The 17111-nt window shown below is 42.4% G+C and overlaps 2 protein-coding genes across 3 annotated transcripts; one reads left to right on the top strand and one right to left on the bottom strand.

Annotated features, from left to right (window-relative positions):
• Positions 1–793: 793 nt before the first annotated feature.
• On the bottom strand, positions 794–7031 carry ecd (ecdysoneless homolog (Drosophila)). The gene is made up of 14 exons (XM_008297522.1): positions 6941–7031; positions 5853–6080; positions 5637–5754; positions 5443–5530; positions 4859–5037; positions 4375–4567; positions 4041–4169; positions 3793–3918; positions 3561–3646; positions 3354–3457; positions 2411–2672; positions 2056–2123; positions 1745–1965; positions 794–1644 (listed from the first exon to the last, which is right to left on the bottom strand). Exons 2-14 carry the CDS (start codon positions 6055–6057, stop codon positions 1420–1422), a joined length of 2004 nt encoding a protein of 667 aa, XP_008295744.1. The 5' UTR covers positions 6058–6080; positions 6941–7031; the 3' UTR covers positions 794–1419.
• Positions 7032–7737: 706 nt separating this feature from the next.
• On the top strand, positions 7738–17111 carry fam149b1 (family with sequence similarity 149 member B1). Of its 2 annotated transcripts, XM_008297520.1 has the most exons (16): positions 7738–7965; positions 8605–8721; positions 9225–9369; positions 10072–10220; positions 10397–10540; positions 11291–11443; positions 11527–11708; positions 11808–11950; positions 12666–12734; positions 13246–13358; positions 13620–13844; positions 14499–14622; positions 14780–14905; positions 15106–15187; positions 15798–15935; positions 16103–17111. In XM_008297520.1, exons 1-16 carry the CDS (start codon positions 7919–7921, stop codon positions 16168–16170), a joined length of 2025 nt encoding a protein of 674 aa, XP_008295742.1. In that variant the 5' UTR covers positions 7738–7918; the 3' UTR covers positions 16171–17111. The 2 variants fall into 2 exon arrangements, with proteins under 2 accessions (XP_008295742.1, XP_008295741.1); XM_008297519.1 differs by lacking the exon at positions 12666–12734 and having other exon boundaries at positions 7819–7965.

The following is a 17111-nucleotide window of genomic DNA, read 5'->3' as shown; positions in this document are numbered from 1 at the left end:
CCCTTTGGCAATAAGACAAATGAGCAGGTGAGACAATCAAGGTTTCATTTAAAGCTCAAGGTGGTACTCTAGTGTCCAACGTGTATCAATAGACATCTTTTTTTTCCTCATGTATATGAATGAAAAGATGAGTAAATTTGAGATGTTAGCATTATTGTCTGATACTGGAAGTGGGAACACTTCAAGGTGGTCACAGACTTTTGGACCCAACTGTATGTGCAACATAATTAACAGTATTTAAGCGACTAAAGCTCCTGTTTTTACTTCTCACCGAATGTGTTTTCAACCAGAGCTCGAAGAAAAGTTGTCCTTCAATGACTCTGAAGGCTTTTTCAGATGAAAGGGGATAACGATGAAGAACAGGTTGAACTTTGCATAAATGTTTGAGCCCCGTTTATTACATGTTTATTTAACAGTGTTAAAAATATGTGAACTCAAATCATTGACTAAATGAATTTTTAACCAGCAGTTGGTTAAAGTTGCCCTTGAATGAATCTGACCGTTAAAATGTCAGATGAGAAGGGCTCACGATGAGGAGAGTGTTACACAGAAGCTCTAGTGAGGCTGTTGTATTTTATTTGAGAATATCTTTTTTTTTAAAGGAGTTATTATCCGAAGCTCAATTGCATTTTAATTTAAGTAAGTTATTTTTGATATTTTTAAAAATGTGGATATGTATTATATTTAAAAATGTAAATTATATCATTACTGATGCTTTAAAAAAAATACTGTGAAAAATGCTGTAAAACAAAGATAATCTGTAAACACGGAATAAAGTGAAATGAGACTGGACTTTATTTAGAAAACAGTATTTATTCTACGTGTAACAACCAAACACACATGTATCCCGACATGACACAAAACAGGATTCACAGTAAACATGACAGAAATAGTTCATAGCTGCATAATCTTACGTTTACATGAAGTGTATCGTGATTTCAAACAGAGGTAATGGAGAGAGTCTTTCGTCTTCTTTGTCTTGCACTCGGTTTTAAGGTTCTAACATGATTTCCCCAACCTACTCTTTACTCGAAATGTTTTAGATAACAAGACAAAACTGTTAGAGAAATCTGAAATCCACACTTCAGTCACATTTAAAATTCTGATGGCAAAACAGACACGGAAAATTTACAGTGCAACCAAGATTGAAGTTTATCTGGTGCACATGTATGAGCCTCCATTTAATAAACTCCAAACAATTCAAAATGAGTTTTCCAACTGCAGTACAGTAAATATCTTGTCTAGTCCTGAAGAAGAAACTATGCGCTGTAATGTAAACAAACCACCATAAAGCTCTAAGGGACATCTTCAACATCCTTTGGCAACAGAAGAATGTAACGAAGGCACTTCGTCATTGCTGGTGTGTTACTTCTCATTCAAACACTGCCTCATTCACTGTTTGAGTCTATGTGTTGTCCTTTATGAGCGATCAGCGTTGGGTGGTAGGTGTATCCCCAGGCTCTGCAGCAGGTTGGAAGCCGGTCCGGCCAACCCAGCCTGGCAGCTGAGGGACTCCAACAGGTTTGTGACCAGGTTGATGTCCACGTCTAAAGGCTGGATCTCCTCCTCGGTTTCTTCAACTTCTCCCTCTCTACCCAGAGAGGGGTGAGAGGAGCCATTGTCCGAGCTGGCCTTGCTGTAAATCTGCAGAAAGGACAGATGTAGATTCAGGAAGATACAGATGTTGAGGTTAGGGTTGAGCAGAGGGAGACGTGATGAGGATGTAATTACAATCCGTATTTACCGTTTGATTGAAGCTTTGTCCGATATTAGTGCCCATCAACTCCTGATCCATTTGGTCCATGTATCTTTTGAGGCTGTCCAAAGTTTCTGCCCCGTTCATCTCTGCATGACCTACGGAGGCCTCTTCTTTCTCTTCCTCCACCTCCTCCTCATCTTCTTCATCATCATCATCATCATCATCATCATCCAGATCGTCTGAGTCCAGCTCGTCTTCTTTGCTTGCTAATTATAAAAACAAAGGACAGACAGAGAGATTCAGTAAGGAACAAGTTTCAGCTGCGTATCTGTACATCTTTCATGACTTCTACATACCCAGTAGTCTGTCCAGTGCGTTAGACATGGACTCTGGGTCAAAGCTAAAGGGCTGAGTTGAACTGCTCCTGGAATACAAAGAAAGACAATGTGAGGCCTGAAACCGCAAGACTGTTTGCATGACTGTCTAAACACATTAGTAAGAAAGGCTGGAGTGTAAATACAGCAGCATTCACAGCTCAGGTAGACAAGGCAAAATTATGAACATAAGCACATTAAAACTAGACTTTGGTCAGACTTACTGCACCCACCAAGTGTGTGTGTGAGATTTTCTGTTTATTACCTTTTAGTAAATCATTACATTCATTGACTATAATTTGAATTTCAATCAGGCCTCATAGTCATTTAGTCTCACCAGGGCAGTTCGGCACCCTCATGCGACGACATGGCGTTGAGGAAGTTCTTCATCCCTTGACTGACGGCTACCAGGCTGTAACCGGCCTCCTCTTCCTCCTTGGTGTCCTCCGCCTTCTCTCCCTTCCCCTCTGCTTCCCCGACACGCTGCGCCTGCTTGGTGGAGCTGGAGGGGTTTCGGCTGCCAACATCAGCTAACCCCCCGCTTCTCTCCTGCAGCAGCCGCTCCAAATCCTGAGCTGTGATATCCAGCCAGCTGTCACCTGGAGATTGACACAAAGAGAAACTAATTATGGGATATGGTTGAAAGAGAGGAAGGTAGAGAATGGGGGATGCATACCAAAAAAGGGACAGGAAGTGAAAGGAACTGGAAGGAAGAATCCCAGGTGGAGGGAGCAGACCAACAAAGGCACCGTTTACTTTCTCACAAGGTCATACAAATGTTACAGCATGTACTTTTATTTAAGTAAAATACAAGCCATCATAGGCAGACTTCAGCTAGCTAAATGTTGTATAATTATACATTTCTATTGATCTGTAAACGATGAACAATCTCAAGTGAGAAAATTACACTTTAGTGAGGAGTAATGTCTTTCATGTGAAGTACGGAACCCAGTTTCTTTAATTTCAAACCTTCTCATTGTGCAGGAAATACTTACAATACACCTGCCAGAATTTATCATCAGCTGTAAGTAAAAATAAGTCTATATGTTCACATATTTTGATTTGGCAAAATTTCTGCTGACGAGACTGGTCAACTTTCGATCCAAATATTTTTGAGACACTTTCACATTGGCAACATTCAATATGCTCAACATCCAATATGCTCAACATCCAGTATGGCAACATGCTTGAAACGTATTGCAAATACCTTTCAAGCTAAAGACGGTTTAAGCATTTCATTGTCAAATAATTAAGTGTTTCTAGTCAGCTCTTTCACTTACTGTCCTCTTGGGGGAGCTCTGACTCGCGTTTCTTCAACTCCTCCAAGTTGAATGGAGGGCAGCTGTGCAGCAGCTGGAGAACCTCCTCACCTGGAGACAATGTACTGAGAAAACACAACAGGTACATTTAGAAAGACACACCTGGATGTCAAAGGCGGGTGTGTTGACTCAGAGTGAGTCATGTATAATTGCAGCCATGAACCTCACCTTGATGTTGAGGCGACTGACTGTTTAAAGAAGTTTTCTGCAGATCTTGTAAGTTCTCTGTAATGAGCCGAACCTTCCAGTTCTCCCTGCAATTGACAACAATTAAAAAAAAAAAAAAAAAACTTTGACAGTAGACACATGCTTAGTATATTGCATTTTCAATAAACCCTATTAAACTTAAATTGTATGCTTTTAACTTTAACAAATGGTGCGCTAAAAAAGTGAAACTAACCCGGAAGTAGCCGTTCCTCTTCAGACTGTCCATGAAGCCTTTCCACTGAGGGTTACAGCTGACCGGGGCATCAGGCTCTGAGGAAGGCAGTCTGCACTTAGAGCACAGGATCTCAAAGCCATGAGCCTGGGAGTGGAGGAAAAAACACAGATATGCACTTTTGTTAAACATGCAAAACACCCCGTTATCTGCATTCTTGCTTGCAGTAAATGCATGAAGGATGAAGAAAAACACAGATGATGTCTCACCAGTTTCATGCCAAGCTCATGAGCCTTGTACTGGGGCTGAGAGCGAGGAGGCAGGGTGAAGCCGCTCCGTCGGTCTGGGGTGAACTCTTGCTGCTGCAGCTGCGCATACAGGCAACAGGTGAACGTCACCTGGAAATATACATCAAAGCACAAAGGCTGAAACAAACCACCGAAAATATTAACACAAATAGTTATTACAGGAGTGCGCATTAAAACATCTGTTTTAAAAACATCACAGAATAACAATATCTGGACAAGAAGGTTTCCTTTTTAATCGTTAAATGTGAATCCTTTGCCTAGAGCTCTTCAGTCTAAAATATTTGCACGTGTTTACCAGTGTGAGGACTCTTGTATCAGGAGGAAAGGTCTTGAAGCTTCGACACGCCTGCAGATCGACTGGATCGCGCAGGTAGAACGCTGAAACTGCAGGAGCAACCAAGTCTGGTCGCTGTGCCAACACGGTGGCAATACCTGCAGGTATGAAGCAGTGGGAACGGTGGAGGCTGGTTTTTATCTTCTCTGGGTATCTGAGTGGAAAGTAAAGATTGATGCATGTTCATTTCATCATCTATTGATATTAATACATCTTAGGCTTCTGCAAGTCTTTTATAAAGGTTGTGGTTGTATTCAACATTGATTCTGCATCTTAAAACCTTGTGTTCTGACATTTAAATAGCCAATAATACCACAGACCACCAATGCTGATACTGATGTAATCATATTTTCACTTGTGTTTACAGCAGGAATGCACAGACAACACGCCAAATGTATTTATCACAATGTTATCAGACTTTTCTCATGTTCAGAATCCGTCTTACCCCTCTAGTCTTTTCCTCAGGGCTGAACAAATCTTGGGGCTTGCCTGACAGGCTTCTGGGTGGGCAGAAAGAAGGGCCAGAGCTTGTGCCACACTGGGTACCACATCGTTTGAGAAGCCCACGGAACTGGATTTAGAGGGACGAGGCAGAATATGCAACTCTCCTTGAAAAATAAAGACCTGCAAAAGAAAAAGAGTGGAGAAATGAAGGCGTGAACACAGACAAGATGTAAAAAGGCTGTACCGGTAGCTCACATGTCTTTTTACTTTACACTACTCACACATGTGATGACTTTACACTAATGTTAACTATATATATATCATACTCATAACTAAAGGTTTTAGGTTGATCTCATTCCTTTAATGGCAGCTGTTTGTTCATCCCACTAAAGTATGACCAGGCAAAGACTTGAAGATTATCAGAAAAAAATATTTAGTTTTTTGCTAAATTTATGTAAGAATGCACCAAAATGGACCAATGTCATTGAATATACAGCAGAAAAATTTCCACTTGTATTTGGGCCAGTCAGTGTTTAGGAGATAAAAGATCCTCATCATATCTGGCATCTGATTTGAATGACTCACCCTGTTTTCACTGGTGTCTGGGTTCAGCCACTTGGGCAGATAATCTGCTGCTTCAATCAGAATAAACTCCCCGTCGTTATCTTCAACTCTGCACACAAAATTAAAGTTGGAAGCTGAAACACATGTGACTGATAAACACTTTAATACAGCAATCATTATTTTTACTTTAAGAAAAATCTGAACTTCCGTCTTACCTGGCTGTGAGCTCGGGGAACGCCTCTGTGATTTGCTGCAGAAGATAAACAATAAACCACTCGTCCTCAACATTGTCTCCAAACTGAGTGCTGCCTCCAATATGAGCAGGAACACCTCCTGTCAATAAACAGAACAGATAACATTCTTCAGTGTACCAATCAAGTCTTTATAGACACATTTTATGGTCTAAATTGCTTCATATTTGTGCTTCTGACCTTTCTCCGGGTGATACTTGAGGTTGAATGGCTGATGCTGCCAGATGTACTGCATCAGGAGTGGAGCAACTTTTGCTAAAATCTCCTCTAGTAGATGAGCGAGGCGTGTTTCAGTCTCCTCTGAAGTTGAACCGTCTGGCTGGATCAAGAAGAGTTTGTACTGGACCACGTCCTCCTGAATCACTTTCCTCTGCAGGGCGTCCATAGTTGTAGTTTTTTTTGGAAGACCTGATTGTAAAAGATATTATCTGTAAGGTCTGCACTGAGAGCTAATCCAACATTATGTCTCTATTCTATGAAGATTCCCAGTCATCCAGGTCATGCTTAGTTTAATCGTAACAACTGGACTTGCTTGAGTTCCTTGAAGACGTTTCACCTCTCATCCAAGAGGCTTCATCAGTTCTGACTGACTAGTTGGGAGTTCCACATACTTATATCCTAAAGGAGCCATTAACACCTGAGTTTCGGTATCAGATGGGGGTTGTTGTTCCCCTCCCCCCTCGTTATGCGAGTCTTTCGTGCTCCCCCTGCCACAATGGCGTTCGTCAGGGTCTTTTGTGGCTAGGTGTGAATGTGGTTTCACCTTTCTGGGGAGAGTTTTTAGGACTGAATTGTAAACATTTTAGACCTTCACTTCTGTTAAGTTTGAAATAGATGGCTTCTTTCACTCCTCTCTCAAACCATTGTCCTCCCTGGCCTAAATCTATACATTACTGTCTACAATAGATTCAAGTGAAGACAATGATGTACAGATTAACGACGCGGATAACGAGGGGGGAGGGGAACAACAAACACCAGTTAAAACAAACTCAGCGTTAATGGCTCCTTAAGGATATAAGTATCTGGAACTCCCAACTAGTCAGTCAGAACTGATGAAGCCTCTTGGATGAGAGGTGGAACATCTTCAAGAAACTCAAGAAAGTCCAGTTGTTACGATTAAACTACGAGAATTATGTCTGTAGATTCACCTACAAAACAAGACTTAAGTATTATGAGCTAAAGTCTCAGCCGTGTAGGCAGCAGCTAACCTTAATACGTGTTACTTTTAAAACTCACGACAGTCTCTTTGAATTGTCAGTCGAACTTACCTTGTCTTGTAACTAAACGGGATGTATTATGTCAAAATAATCCAGAGTGGCATCAATTCTGAAGAAAATGAAACTGTACTCAATTCTGTGTGCGTTGCTATCACGCCATCTGTGTCTGTTTAGGTCCTGCAGCGAATTACAGTCGACTGCCTCAATCGTGTCACACCAAAGGTTCCTACATTAAATATTTACAGTGTTCAGCTCTGCTACAAACTAAAATAATTTACACGGTCCCAATTTTAAATAGCATAACAAAAATCTACAGAATTTATGATATCAAATAATTAATAACATAGTGAGCATTTAGAGTTTAATCAACATCACGTCGGCTAAGGTCAAGCGGACACATTTAATGATCGTAGTTACGTTGTCGCAAAGAACGCCGGGAATTGTAGTAATTTGGCAATGTAGAGTTTGGCTAGTTTGTGGAAGTCCGAAATCCATTTCCCATGAGACCTCGGGGCCACGAAGTTGCGTATCCATGACAGCCGCGATATTGTTGTTGTCGGTGGTGCTAACCGTAGCTAACATTAGCAAAGATTATCCTCTCAGCAGGCGATAGCTAGCTTCACTAACGTTACCCACTCGTTTATTTTAAGACAAAAACTTAATCAATTGGCAACTTACGGAACAAACAAAATTCCTATTTAGTGTAGCAACGTTAATTTACCAGGACGTGAGGTTTTTGGGAAATTATACAATGCTATTCGTGCCTTGTTGATGTTTTACCTGCACCGCTAGCTAGCTAATTTTTACACGTAGCTTCCTCTTTAACATTAGCAGCAACAGTTTGAAACAACGTTAGCATCTGTGTCCAGAGAGCTGTCCAGTGGTTTTTTTAAGGGGTACGCTCAGGACTTTTGTACTAATGTTGGAGAAAATGTCAGACCTCCCTCCAAACTGTTTGAAGAGAGTCCTGGAAGCGGAGGCAAGAATGAAAGACGAGGACTTGAGCCTATAAAACGGAGACGAAGGAGAATGATTTCACGATACAACAGGAGACCTGTATCGCACAAACTAGAGATGTGAGTATCGTTATTTAAAGGGCAAAGCTGTATTTGCTATTTGATCATCTGTAAAGTATGTTTTTTCTAGCTGTCAGGGATTGATGCTACACTGGGAGGAAGCAGGATGAGTGACTGACTTGTCCAATGCTATCGATTGACAGCCTGAAATTAATGTTTGTATTGACCCAGTTAGTGACTGCCCATCTGGCCTGGTTTAGACATACAGCACATGATGATGTCCACCAGTTTATTAACCTACCAACCACACTAGTATTTGACTACGCCAGATTTCCTTATTTCCACAATATCATGGTGCAGAGAACAGTCAGATGCAGAAACTTATACATAAGTGTATTTAAAGGTATGCAAAACCACCAACATGATCTTTTAAAACTTATAAATCAACAAAAAACATGATTAACACAGATCACATATAACTGAAGAACATCATAATTACATATTTTATATAATTTTTGTTTTGTTTTGACTGGTGTCTGTATAATAAAAGGAAACACAGCATTATACTTTCATGTCAACCTGTTATGTTATTCCAGCTCAAAGCCCATCACTGGCATTAAACGCATCCCCAAAATAAAATACACTCTCTTTGTTAGTTACTTATTTTTTAAAAATTCAATACTCTCAATCTGTTTTCAGTCGTGGGTTGTCTCGAAGCAGCCTCGACCACCATCCTCTCCCGGAAGAAGCAGACGATAACCAAACCCCGCCGCGCTACCTCCACGACCTGCAGGAAGCTGTCTCCGCACACAACAGGTAACTCAGTTTTGGAAGTTCTACAGACGGACATACAGGCCTGGGTTGTACCGTAAGGAGGCAAATCTTGAGATTAAACTACTTACATCAAGTAAACACACACACACACTCTCGCTTGCGTGTTTTGTAATGTTACACCATCTCGAGTGGACAGCTGATTCCCAGGGTTCTTGCTATGTGACACCCAGAAGCAGTGGATTAATTCATATCACATTGCCTCCTTCAGATGTGCGGTTAAAAGAATAAATAATGAGGCAGCCTGTTAGAATATTCAATGACTTTGACATTTGCCCTTCATTTTCCACTTTGATTATATCACAACCCACCACCAGTTAGATTTCCTCTGCCACATAGCAGAAACTTGATTTACATTTTGACAGATATGTTAGGAATGGTTTGCAGTGGGAAGGAATGTTAGAAACTAAGACAACCTATGTGTCCCCAGTTTTCATTACTTTTCAAGCTGTGCACACTCCATGTAACCTCCTTGTCTTTCTGTTTAGCTCAGAGACGTCTGCTGCATCAGGCCACTCTGACTGTCCCACCGTCATCTCCGTAGACTCCAACCAGTCCTGGTCAGGTATCCACAGCTCCACAGGCACTGGCATCTCCACAGAGAGGAGCTCTGTTTTCTCCTGGGGCTACGATGTAAGTCTGCTCTGAAGACGACAATATCCTAATAGTGAACTGATGTTAGCTGTTTGCGCACACACTCACGCGGGACATGTTTTTCCTCGAGCATTTTCTCATCCTTGCTGTTAGTCTGATTCTACAAACAGACAAACACGCACATGTTGATGTCGAATTTTGATTTACTCACTAACATTTGTCACCTTTTTGGCAAATGTTTGGGAAACCATAGAAGAATATGCAACTAGTATTTGTGTTGTATAGCAGATGGCTTGTTTGTCTGCGACTTCTTTATTAATGCAAGGCATGATTCCACTGGGTATTGGTTTGTTATTTTGCTGGGCTTTCTAGACTCAGCTGGTCCTGCAAAACTTTTCCAAGACTCAATAATTTATTTAGTTCATTGTCCTCAAGTTGCTTCTGAGAAAGAGAAAAAAAAAAAAAACCTCAGTTATGCAACCTAACCTGCTGCTTGCTCTCCTCTTTCCTTGTCGCTCCCTTTTTTGATATCACATGAACAATCCAGCTTGACCACGAGCACATCTCGAGGGACCGTAGGAGCTAATTATCATGCACGTTGAAGCCTGCTGTGATGATGTGTCGCCAGTAACTGATGAACAGACTGAAAAGCAGCTGCTTTCTGTCATGGAGCTGGTGTATGAGAACAGAGGTATAACTACCTTTCTTTCCCGTGTTTCTCTCTGTTTCTCTGTCCCGTAGGAGTTCGACAAGGCAGCGTCACGGCAGGTGCAGCAAATGTTTGAGGAGATCGACAAAGAGCTGTACGAGGGGAGAGACGGCGGGGGAGGGATACTCCAGGGGCTGCAGGATGAATGTCAGCAGTGGGCCACGCGTTTCCCACATCTTCGGTATGTTATCCGCTGTTTCCTACCGGCTCCCAGCTCTTTGAGTTTCTGAGTGAAACATGGCAGCGGTGGGAACAAAGATTAAGGCTGATTGTGGAGAAAAACATTTCATTCTTGTTGGAAAACACATTTATATTTTACCTATTCTTTTTTTTTTTGTGTGTGCATGTGTTGCTCAGGATCCTGGGGACTCAGCTGCTGTGTCCCAGTGATGAGGGCTTCCAGTGGTACGCTACTTCAGGGAAAGGCAGCTCTGCCAGCAGCCCGTCAATAGGCAAAGAAAGCAGCGTGAAGTCCCAGGAGAAAGATAAGGGTTGCACAGAGTAAGTCTTCACTGCACTGACTCACTGGTTGGCTGACTGACAGGCTGTCAAAGTTCACCCGATACAGTTCCCCGAAGGCAGATTCAATTTTGTGCTAGTCATGTCATTCTATATGGTGATTTAACACATACTATAAATACATATATCAGTCATTCATTGGAATTGCGTTACTTCGAAACAGCTCAGGTGAAGTCTATTCAGTAATTGCTGGTAGTGAACTCTGTCAACACTAAATAACAAACACACAGAACAAATTACAGTGTTTTTGTTTGAAGCTGTGGCCCAAAAGAGCGACTGTGTGTTTGAAGAAATATTGCAATGTCTGTCTGTGTCTGCTGGCTGTCCAGATGACTGATGTTAGCGTGTCAATTATAGAGGAGTCCTGGCTTGCTGTGGTTTTGTGACCTAGATCCTCTGGCTTGTTAACTGAGTATTTAGGCTGAAGTCCTGCTGGTTAGATGTGCTGAAAAAGAGGCCACGACTGACACTGTTGATGGTCGACGAGGAGGCGCTAGACTATCTGACTAGTTCACCTCTAAACTGGGTTGACGCAACAGAGTTAAAATTAAATCAGACAGACTTGTACATATGCAAAAGTGTCTGCTAGTGCCAAGAATTTCATTCTGCTTCTCGACCCGGTGTTGTCAGACGGTATTTATTATTTATCGACAACATAGAGCTTCTGTCTGTGTCCATTTTGTGTGCACAGATTGAGGCGCTCAACTGTGTGTGCTCTTGTTTTGGGGAAAGTTTGAATGTGCAGGGCAGGAGGGCGGCGCTGATCAAGTCCTCCTCAGCTGAACTGGATGAACCTCCATGCACCTCCAGCAGCCATGACAAGCCCAGAGTGATTGAAGTAGAAGGTTTGATGGAGGAATATCTGGCTTTTGATAGCAGAGACTTGTGAGTTACTTGCTTTTTACAACTGTAAAATACCAAACCTAACGCTTCCACTGCTTGAATAAAAAGGGATTTGTTTTCTGTAGGGATGACGACTGGGACCAGGACTGTTCGGAGTCAGTACGGAGGCATCACTGCCTGCCCCCCGTCTCACCCTACCGGTGTCGCCGCCAAGCTGTCCTCGATCTGCTGTTTGATGATGTGTGGCGGCAGCTGGTTGGCTGCATGAAAGAGTTGGTCCAACGCCACTGGGAGTGCTGCACCTCACGTGGGGCTGAATTTCACTGTTTTGCATGCATTAGGACAAAAACTCTCTAACAAACGTACATTACTTATTTGGAAGTGAACCTACATGTGTGATTGGCAGATGACGACAAGATTTCTGGGAACTTGAGCCCCGTGCCGCAAGACTCCCAGAATCCCTTCATGCTGCTCTCCACACTGCCCACGATGCTTCCCAAACTTGGCCAGAGCCGGGTGCCCCCGCTCACTGCTGGTCTGCAGTTCCAGGTCAGTGGTCTGAGGGGGGGGCTGAGGGGTGTCTGGGTGCGTCTAGGGGGGCAGACTGGCATCCTCATTTAACCACTTTCATCAGTTCAGGATTCAAATCTCTAAATCATTTTTGTCTTTTAAAAAATGTTGCTATTTTCTATCTTTTAACAGATGCCATGAAAAAATATTCGACAATGATAACATCAGTGACCTTTTGTATAGCTATAGTTAATCTCAAATTACTCTTTTTAAACAAAAGACAAAGACAGCAGCACATTTAGGACATTTTTATCAGCGAGTATAATATATACTATGAAAAGAAAAAGATTAAACTAGAATGAAAACGCTTCAGATTAGCCGGCATAGCAACCAATGTTAAGGTGTCTTCTTGCGTAATCCCTTCTGATTTTACACTTGTATGTATTGACAGACTCATCTTACTCTTCTAAGCATCATATGCATCTGCTCCACAGTTCGTAGTAGATTATCACTTGTTTTTCACTCCTGCCTGTTGCTCTTCAGCCTTACAGTGCTTCCAGTTCATTAACTCGTATCACTGTTTTCTTTCCTCTCTGCCCTTCACTTTGCCAACGTGTTTTGTGTTTTCCTTACATTTCTTTTGTCGTTCATTCTTTTTCTTCTGTCTTCATTTCCCTCTTTGTTCATCACCCTTCTTCCTTTCTTCCTTCTATATCCACTACTTTTCTTTGGACATGCCTTTTCTACCTTAAAGAACACAAAGTCAAGGGGCTCAAAGCACAAGTCCAGACGGAAATCCAAAAAGCAGAAAAGGCCTTCCGCTGTATGTAACTCCCTCACTTAGAGCCAAAATGGCGGCGTGTCGCGTGCACGCCGTCCATCGCGGCTCATTTTCTTTACCTCTAGAATAAATGTGCTTGTGCCTGTTGATTAACACGAAAGCATCACCATCGTTTACCTCTTTAATTAACTGCAACTTACTTCAACATGTAAGACTTTATTTAGATCCTTGTTTTCTTTTAGGAGAATGTTGGAATGCATTGTTTTGTTAGTTATCGCCTTTGTTGCATTTTAATTGTTGTGACTATTATTTTTGGATGGTGGCGTAGCAAACATGGGGTCCTTACATCACTGCATGATGAATAACCATTTCTTTGAGTTTATACTGTATTGTGCAAATGGAAATAACTAACCAGTGGGTTGCTCTCATATGTTTGTCTCCTCTCTGCTCCCTCTGTCCTTGATCCCTTAATCATTCTTGTCTTTTTTCATCTTTTGCCCTTCATCCCACCTGTCTCATTACTTTCTCTCGCTCATCTCACACCGTTCCCCAGGGCGGGAGGGTCCCTGTAGGAGCAGCAGCAACTCAGCACAACCTGAATGACCTCATCGTGATCCATAGCATCCCCCTGCAGCAGAGGAACCTGGGTGTGCTGGAGAGAAACCAGTACGGACACGTTTTACTCCCCAAATAGGAAATTAAAGCCAAATCAGTCACACATTTAGAAAGCATGTGTATATTCTTAGTATGTGACTAAATAGACATAGATATCTTGTTGTTTTCCATTTACAGCTAAACACATTCACCTCCCTCATGCCATGTTTTTGTCCCTGGTCTTAACACCTTGTTTGGCAGAGTACTCAGCCAGCTGGCTGGCTAAAAATGCACAATTCATCCTCTGTGTTTCACCCTCTCCTTCCCACTCAGGGAGCCAGAGGAGCGAGCGTCTCACAGACCAGGCTCCAGCGTCGTCCCCTCCAGCAAACCTCGCCCTCGCCGAGCCCTGGAGCAGAGCTCTTCCTCGCTGTCCCGCCCGGCGCAGTCGGCTCGGCGCAGAAACCCTCCTCCCCGAACCCTCCTGCCGCTGGTTCCCAGCCTGAGTCAGTCCAGCACAGCGGGATCCATGGATGAGGTCATCCGCGGGACACGTCTGTGAGTTTTATCATCCCGGGAACCCCACCCTCACTCCCGTCTCGCTTTTTACTCCCTCTTTCTCCCCTATGGCCTCTGAAGTTGTGCAGAGGCAGAGAGATTGCTTTGAAAACACACTCCCTTTCAACGTGTGCCTTTTGGCTCCGTGTCAGTAGAATAATGAGACTGGGAGGTGATGGAAGTTTCGTATGTGAAACCGACTTAACGGATGAACTTGTCAGGAACGAAAGGTGACAGACAAATACTATAAAAGCTGGAAACTCTACGTGATTATCTAATAGTGAACGCAGGAAGTGTAAAGTTCATGACTTTTGTAAAGATACAGTTTGACATTTTAGGTGATGTGCTTGTTTGCTTTCATACTGAGAGTAAGATGCAAATAATGATTTTATTTTTCATCACTGTCATCAAAATCAATTGCACAATGTCACCGTGTCTCGCCAAGAAACAGTTCAGCACATTTAGCTGATTATCAAAGTCTGCTTGGAAACATTTTAGCCTTTTTTTGTGTTGTGGTGAAAAAATTAATTCTAACTTCAGAGTTTCACAGAAATTCCTTCTCATCTCTTTACAAACTTGGAATCATAGATACAGCATAGAACAAACAAACTCTCTATACTTGCTGTCTTTAAGTGTGTTTTATTCCCTCTGCAGACCCACAGCCAGCGACCGACTAACGTCTCCAGCGTTGCCTCTCAGCCGAAACACACTTCTTCCACCCATTGGCACCGGGGATCCAGAATCATCTCACTCAGGGCAGCAGTCCAAACCTGCACAGGTACAGGCAGCAGCACCATGTACCAGTATCCCCGAAGAGTCACATAATGTATAGAGCCCAACAATGTACTGCAGCATTTTGTAAATGTGTCGATCAGTTTTTTATATGCAGTAAAACCCCCGTCATCAGCTGTGTGTCCATTTTTCCGTCCCTCTAGCGTCATAAAGGCCCGTCCAGCCGAGCCCACAGCGCTATAAATGACGAAGCTGGAAGTTCAATACCAAGAGATCGTCACCACCTGCTGGACGTCTTCTCTCGCCCCAACACAACTCACACATACAGGGTGAGAGTCTGGTCATCTGCACAGAATACAACACAGTAGACTTGCAGTAATAATAAGCAGTAACAGTTTTATTTATGGACAAACACAGTAGGTCTTTTTCTAACAGTGTTTTTGTAATTCCAAGTTGTTAGCGGTTGTGTTTAACTTCGGTGTGATCAGTATGTATAGCAGTACGTTTGACTCTGGCTGTGGTTTTTCAGTCGGACACTCCGTACCGTCGTTCCTTCACAGTATTGGACAACATCGGGCAGGGCCGGCCAGGCAGAGCCTCCGTGGGCACAGGTCAGAAATTCAACCTGAATAGCTGAATAGAAATCATTAAAAACCTGCAGGAAAGGGGTGCAGTGGTTCTCAATGCTTCTGTCAGTAGAGCAGATCATCAATGTTCTCATTCAAACTGATGTTAAACTTGATAATACTGTTAAATAATGGCGGATAAAGTGGTGAGCTGGACGTCATCATAGTGTTCAAACTGAAATGTCAGTGATTAGTGATTACTAAAACCACTTAGAGTGACAGAAGCTGGAAATGTAAACCATTTATCTAAAGCTGTGAGCAGTCAACTATGCATCCATTATGCTTAGCTCCTTATTTTACCCATTTATCATTTCCTGTTCTTGTAGCCTCAACATCTCTGTACACTTAGGTAGATTAACTGACTCCGTATATGGATATACTTTAATAAAATCACAATTTCTGTTTGATTCAATCAGTTGAAGTTCCCCACAAACTTTAAAAGTTGGGGTACAGAAACATTGGTTAGGAATCTCTGGTACTGCACACAGATTCCTGCTTTTCCTTTAGGTTGTTACTTACATTAACTGCGTCAAAATGGATTCTGTCGCACACCGCTTGATCACTTATGCATTCATGTATTTATTCATTCCACCAGACTCTCTTGGAATCGGTGTGACTGGCATCAGCCTCGGCATCAGTAGCTCATCTTTCTTGGACTCGTTTTCCCATCACCCCCTGGGGCACTCGCCCATCAAAGACGAAGAGGAGCCAGACCCGCAAGCGCCCGTCCCAGGTCAGTAGATTAAAGTGGCTGGTGAAAGCCTTCCAGATTTGGACCTCAGATCAACTATAAATGTGAGAGGTGGCAGCAGCTGGCTTCAGCTTTACCAACTGGTAATCTTATTTAGGTTGAGGTGGTTCATTAATTTCATTTTTTTTTCTTCTCTCTCCCTCCTGTAGCTCCACTGGGGCCTCGGTCCTACACCAGAGGAGGCATCTCATCCAGAGCCAGCAGACCTGGCTTGTAGTTTGCCTCTGCTCTCCGCACCTTTCAGCCATTTATCTTTATACAGCGCAACAACGTGCAGCATCTGTGCCCACTGAACAGTTTTGTTTTACCGAAGTAGCAGATTTTTTTTTGTTTTTTTCACATTATGCTGCTTTAGTAAAGTTTTTGTTAAAGGACTATTTTTGTATTGCAGAAATCAGCTCATGTGGCTGCCAAACACAACTGACTAGCAACAGTAACTCCATCATCATGTACAGAATGAGCTGTATACATGGATATTTGTACTGGGTATGTATGATGTGAATGTGTATATATATCTATTTATATGTGAATGTACTGTATATTATCCTCTGCGGTGTTGTTGTTGTACTGGTCAGTGACTATGCAGGGAATAACACACCCACCCAGACAGGGATAGAGAGGATAAAAGGCACTTTTTTTTCCTCTCTGATGCAACATCAGAGAGTTTGGTACTGTATCTTTTATAAGAACACAAGTTTCCGTCGCCCTGCGTTTAAAAAAAATCTGTATATATTTCGAGCCTCTCATTGCATATCATTGGAACAGTATCACGAGATGCCACCTTTCTGTTAAAATCAAAGGAATGAATGTGGCATCTGTATGAGCGCAACATCTCTGCAGCCCAAGTGCTTCTACTAATACACCACTGCAGGAATACAAGAGGCATTTATAGGTATTTGTAAATAACTAAAGGAATTCATTTGTCATGTTGGTACAAAATGCTGTATTTGGTGTCATTTTTTTCCTTTTTTTTCTGAGCAAAGCCAAGTGGGGACGCTTTGACAGGTAACATCAGGGTTACTGCACAAAGGCTAGTTTCTACATGTATTCATTCTTGAGATATCAGACAGCCATGCCACAAAGGCAACAAAAGCTTGAAAATTAAAGCTCTTCAATGCATTCTGTTTTATACTTAATAATAAAAAAGCTGCGTACAAA

This window comes from Stegastes partitus, unplaced genomic scaffold (assembly GCF_000690725.1).
Source record: "Stegastes partitus isolate 25-593 unplaced genomic scaffold, Stegastes_partitus-1.0.2 Scaffold1226, whole genome shotgun sequence".
Classification (NCBI taxonomy): Eukaryota; Metazoa; Chordata; class Actinopteri; family Pomacentridae; genus Stegastes; species Stegastes partitus.
Note: the sequence above shows the minus strand (reverse complement) of the source record. Positions and strands in the feature narration are given on the sequence as shown.

Coding starts and splice junctions, on each gene's coding strand:
- fam149b1 (XM_008297520.1), top strand. CDS start 7,919: ATGATTTCACGATACAACAGGAGACCTGTATCGCACAAACTAGAGAT. Junction 11,951..12,665: donor CTGCTGGTCTGCAGTTCCAG/GTCAGTGGTCTG, acceptor TCTACCTTAAAG/AACACAAAGTCAAGGGGCTC. Junction 13,845..14,498: donor GTCATCCGCGGGACACGTCT/GTGAGTTTTATC, acceptor TTCCCTCTGCAG/ACCCACAGCCAGCGACCGAC.
- ecd (XM_008297522.1), bottom strand. CDS start 6,057: ATGGACGCCCTGCAGAGGAAAGTGATTCAGGAGGACGTGGTCCAGTAC. Junction 3,919..4,040: donor ATGAGCTTGGCATGAAACTG/GTGAGACATCAT, acceptor CTCCACTCCCAG/GCTCATGGCTTTGAGATCCT. Junction 2,124..2,410: donor GAGGGTGCCGAACTGCCCTG/GTGAGACTAAAT, acceptor TTTGTATTCCAG/GAGCAGTTCAACTCAGCCCT.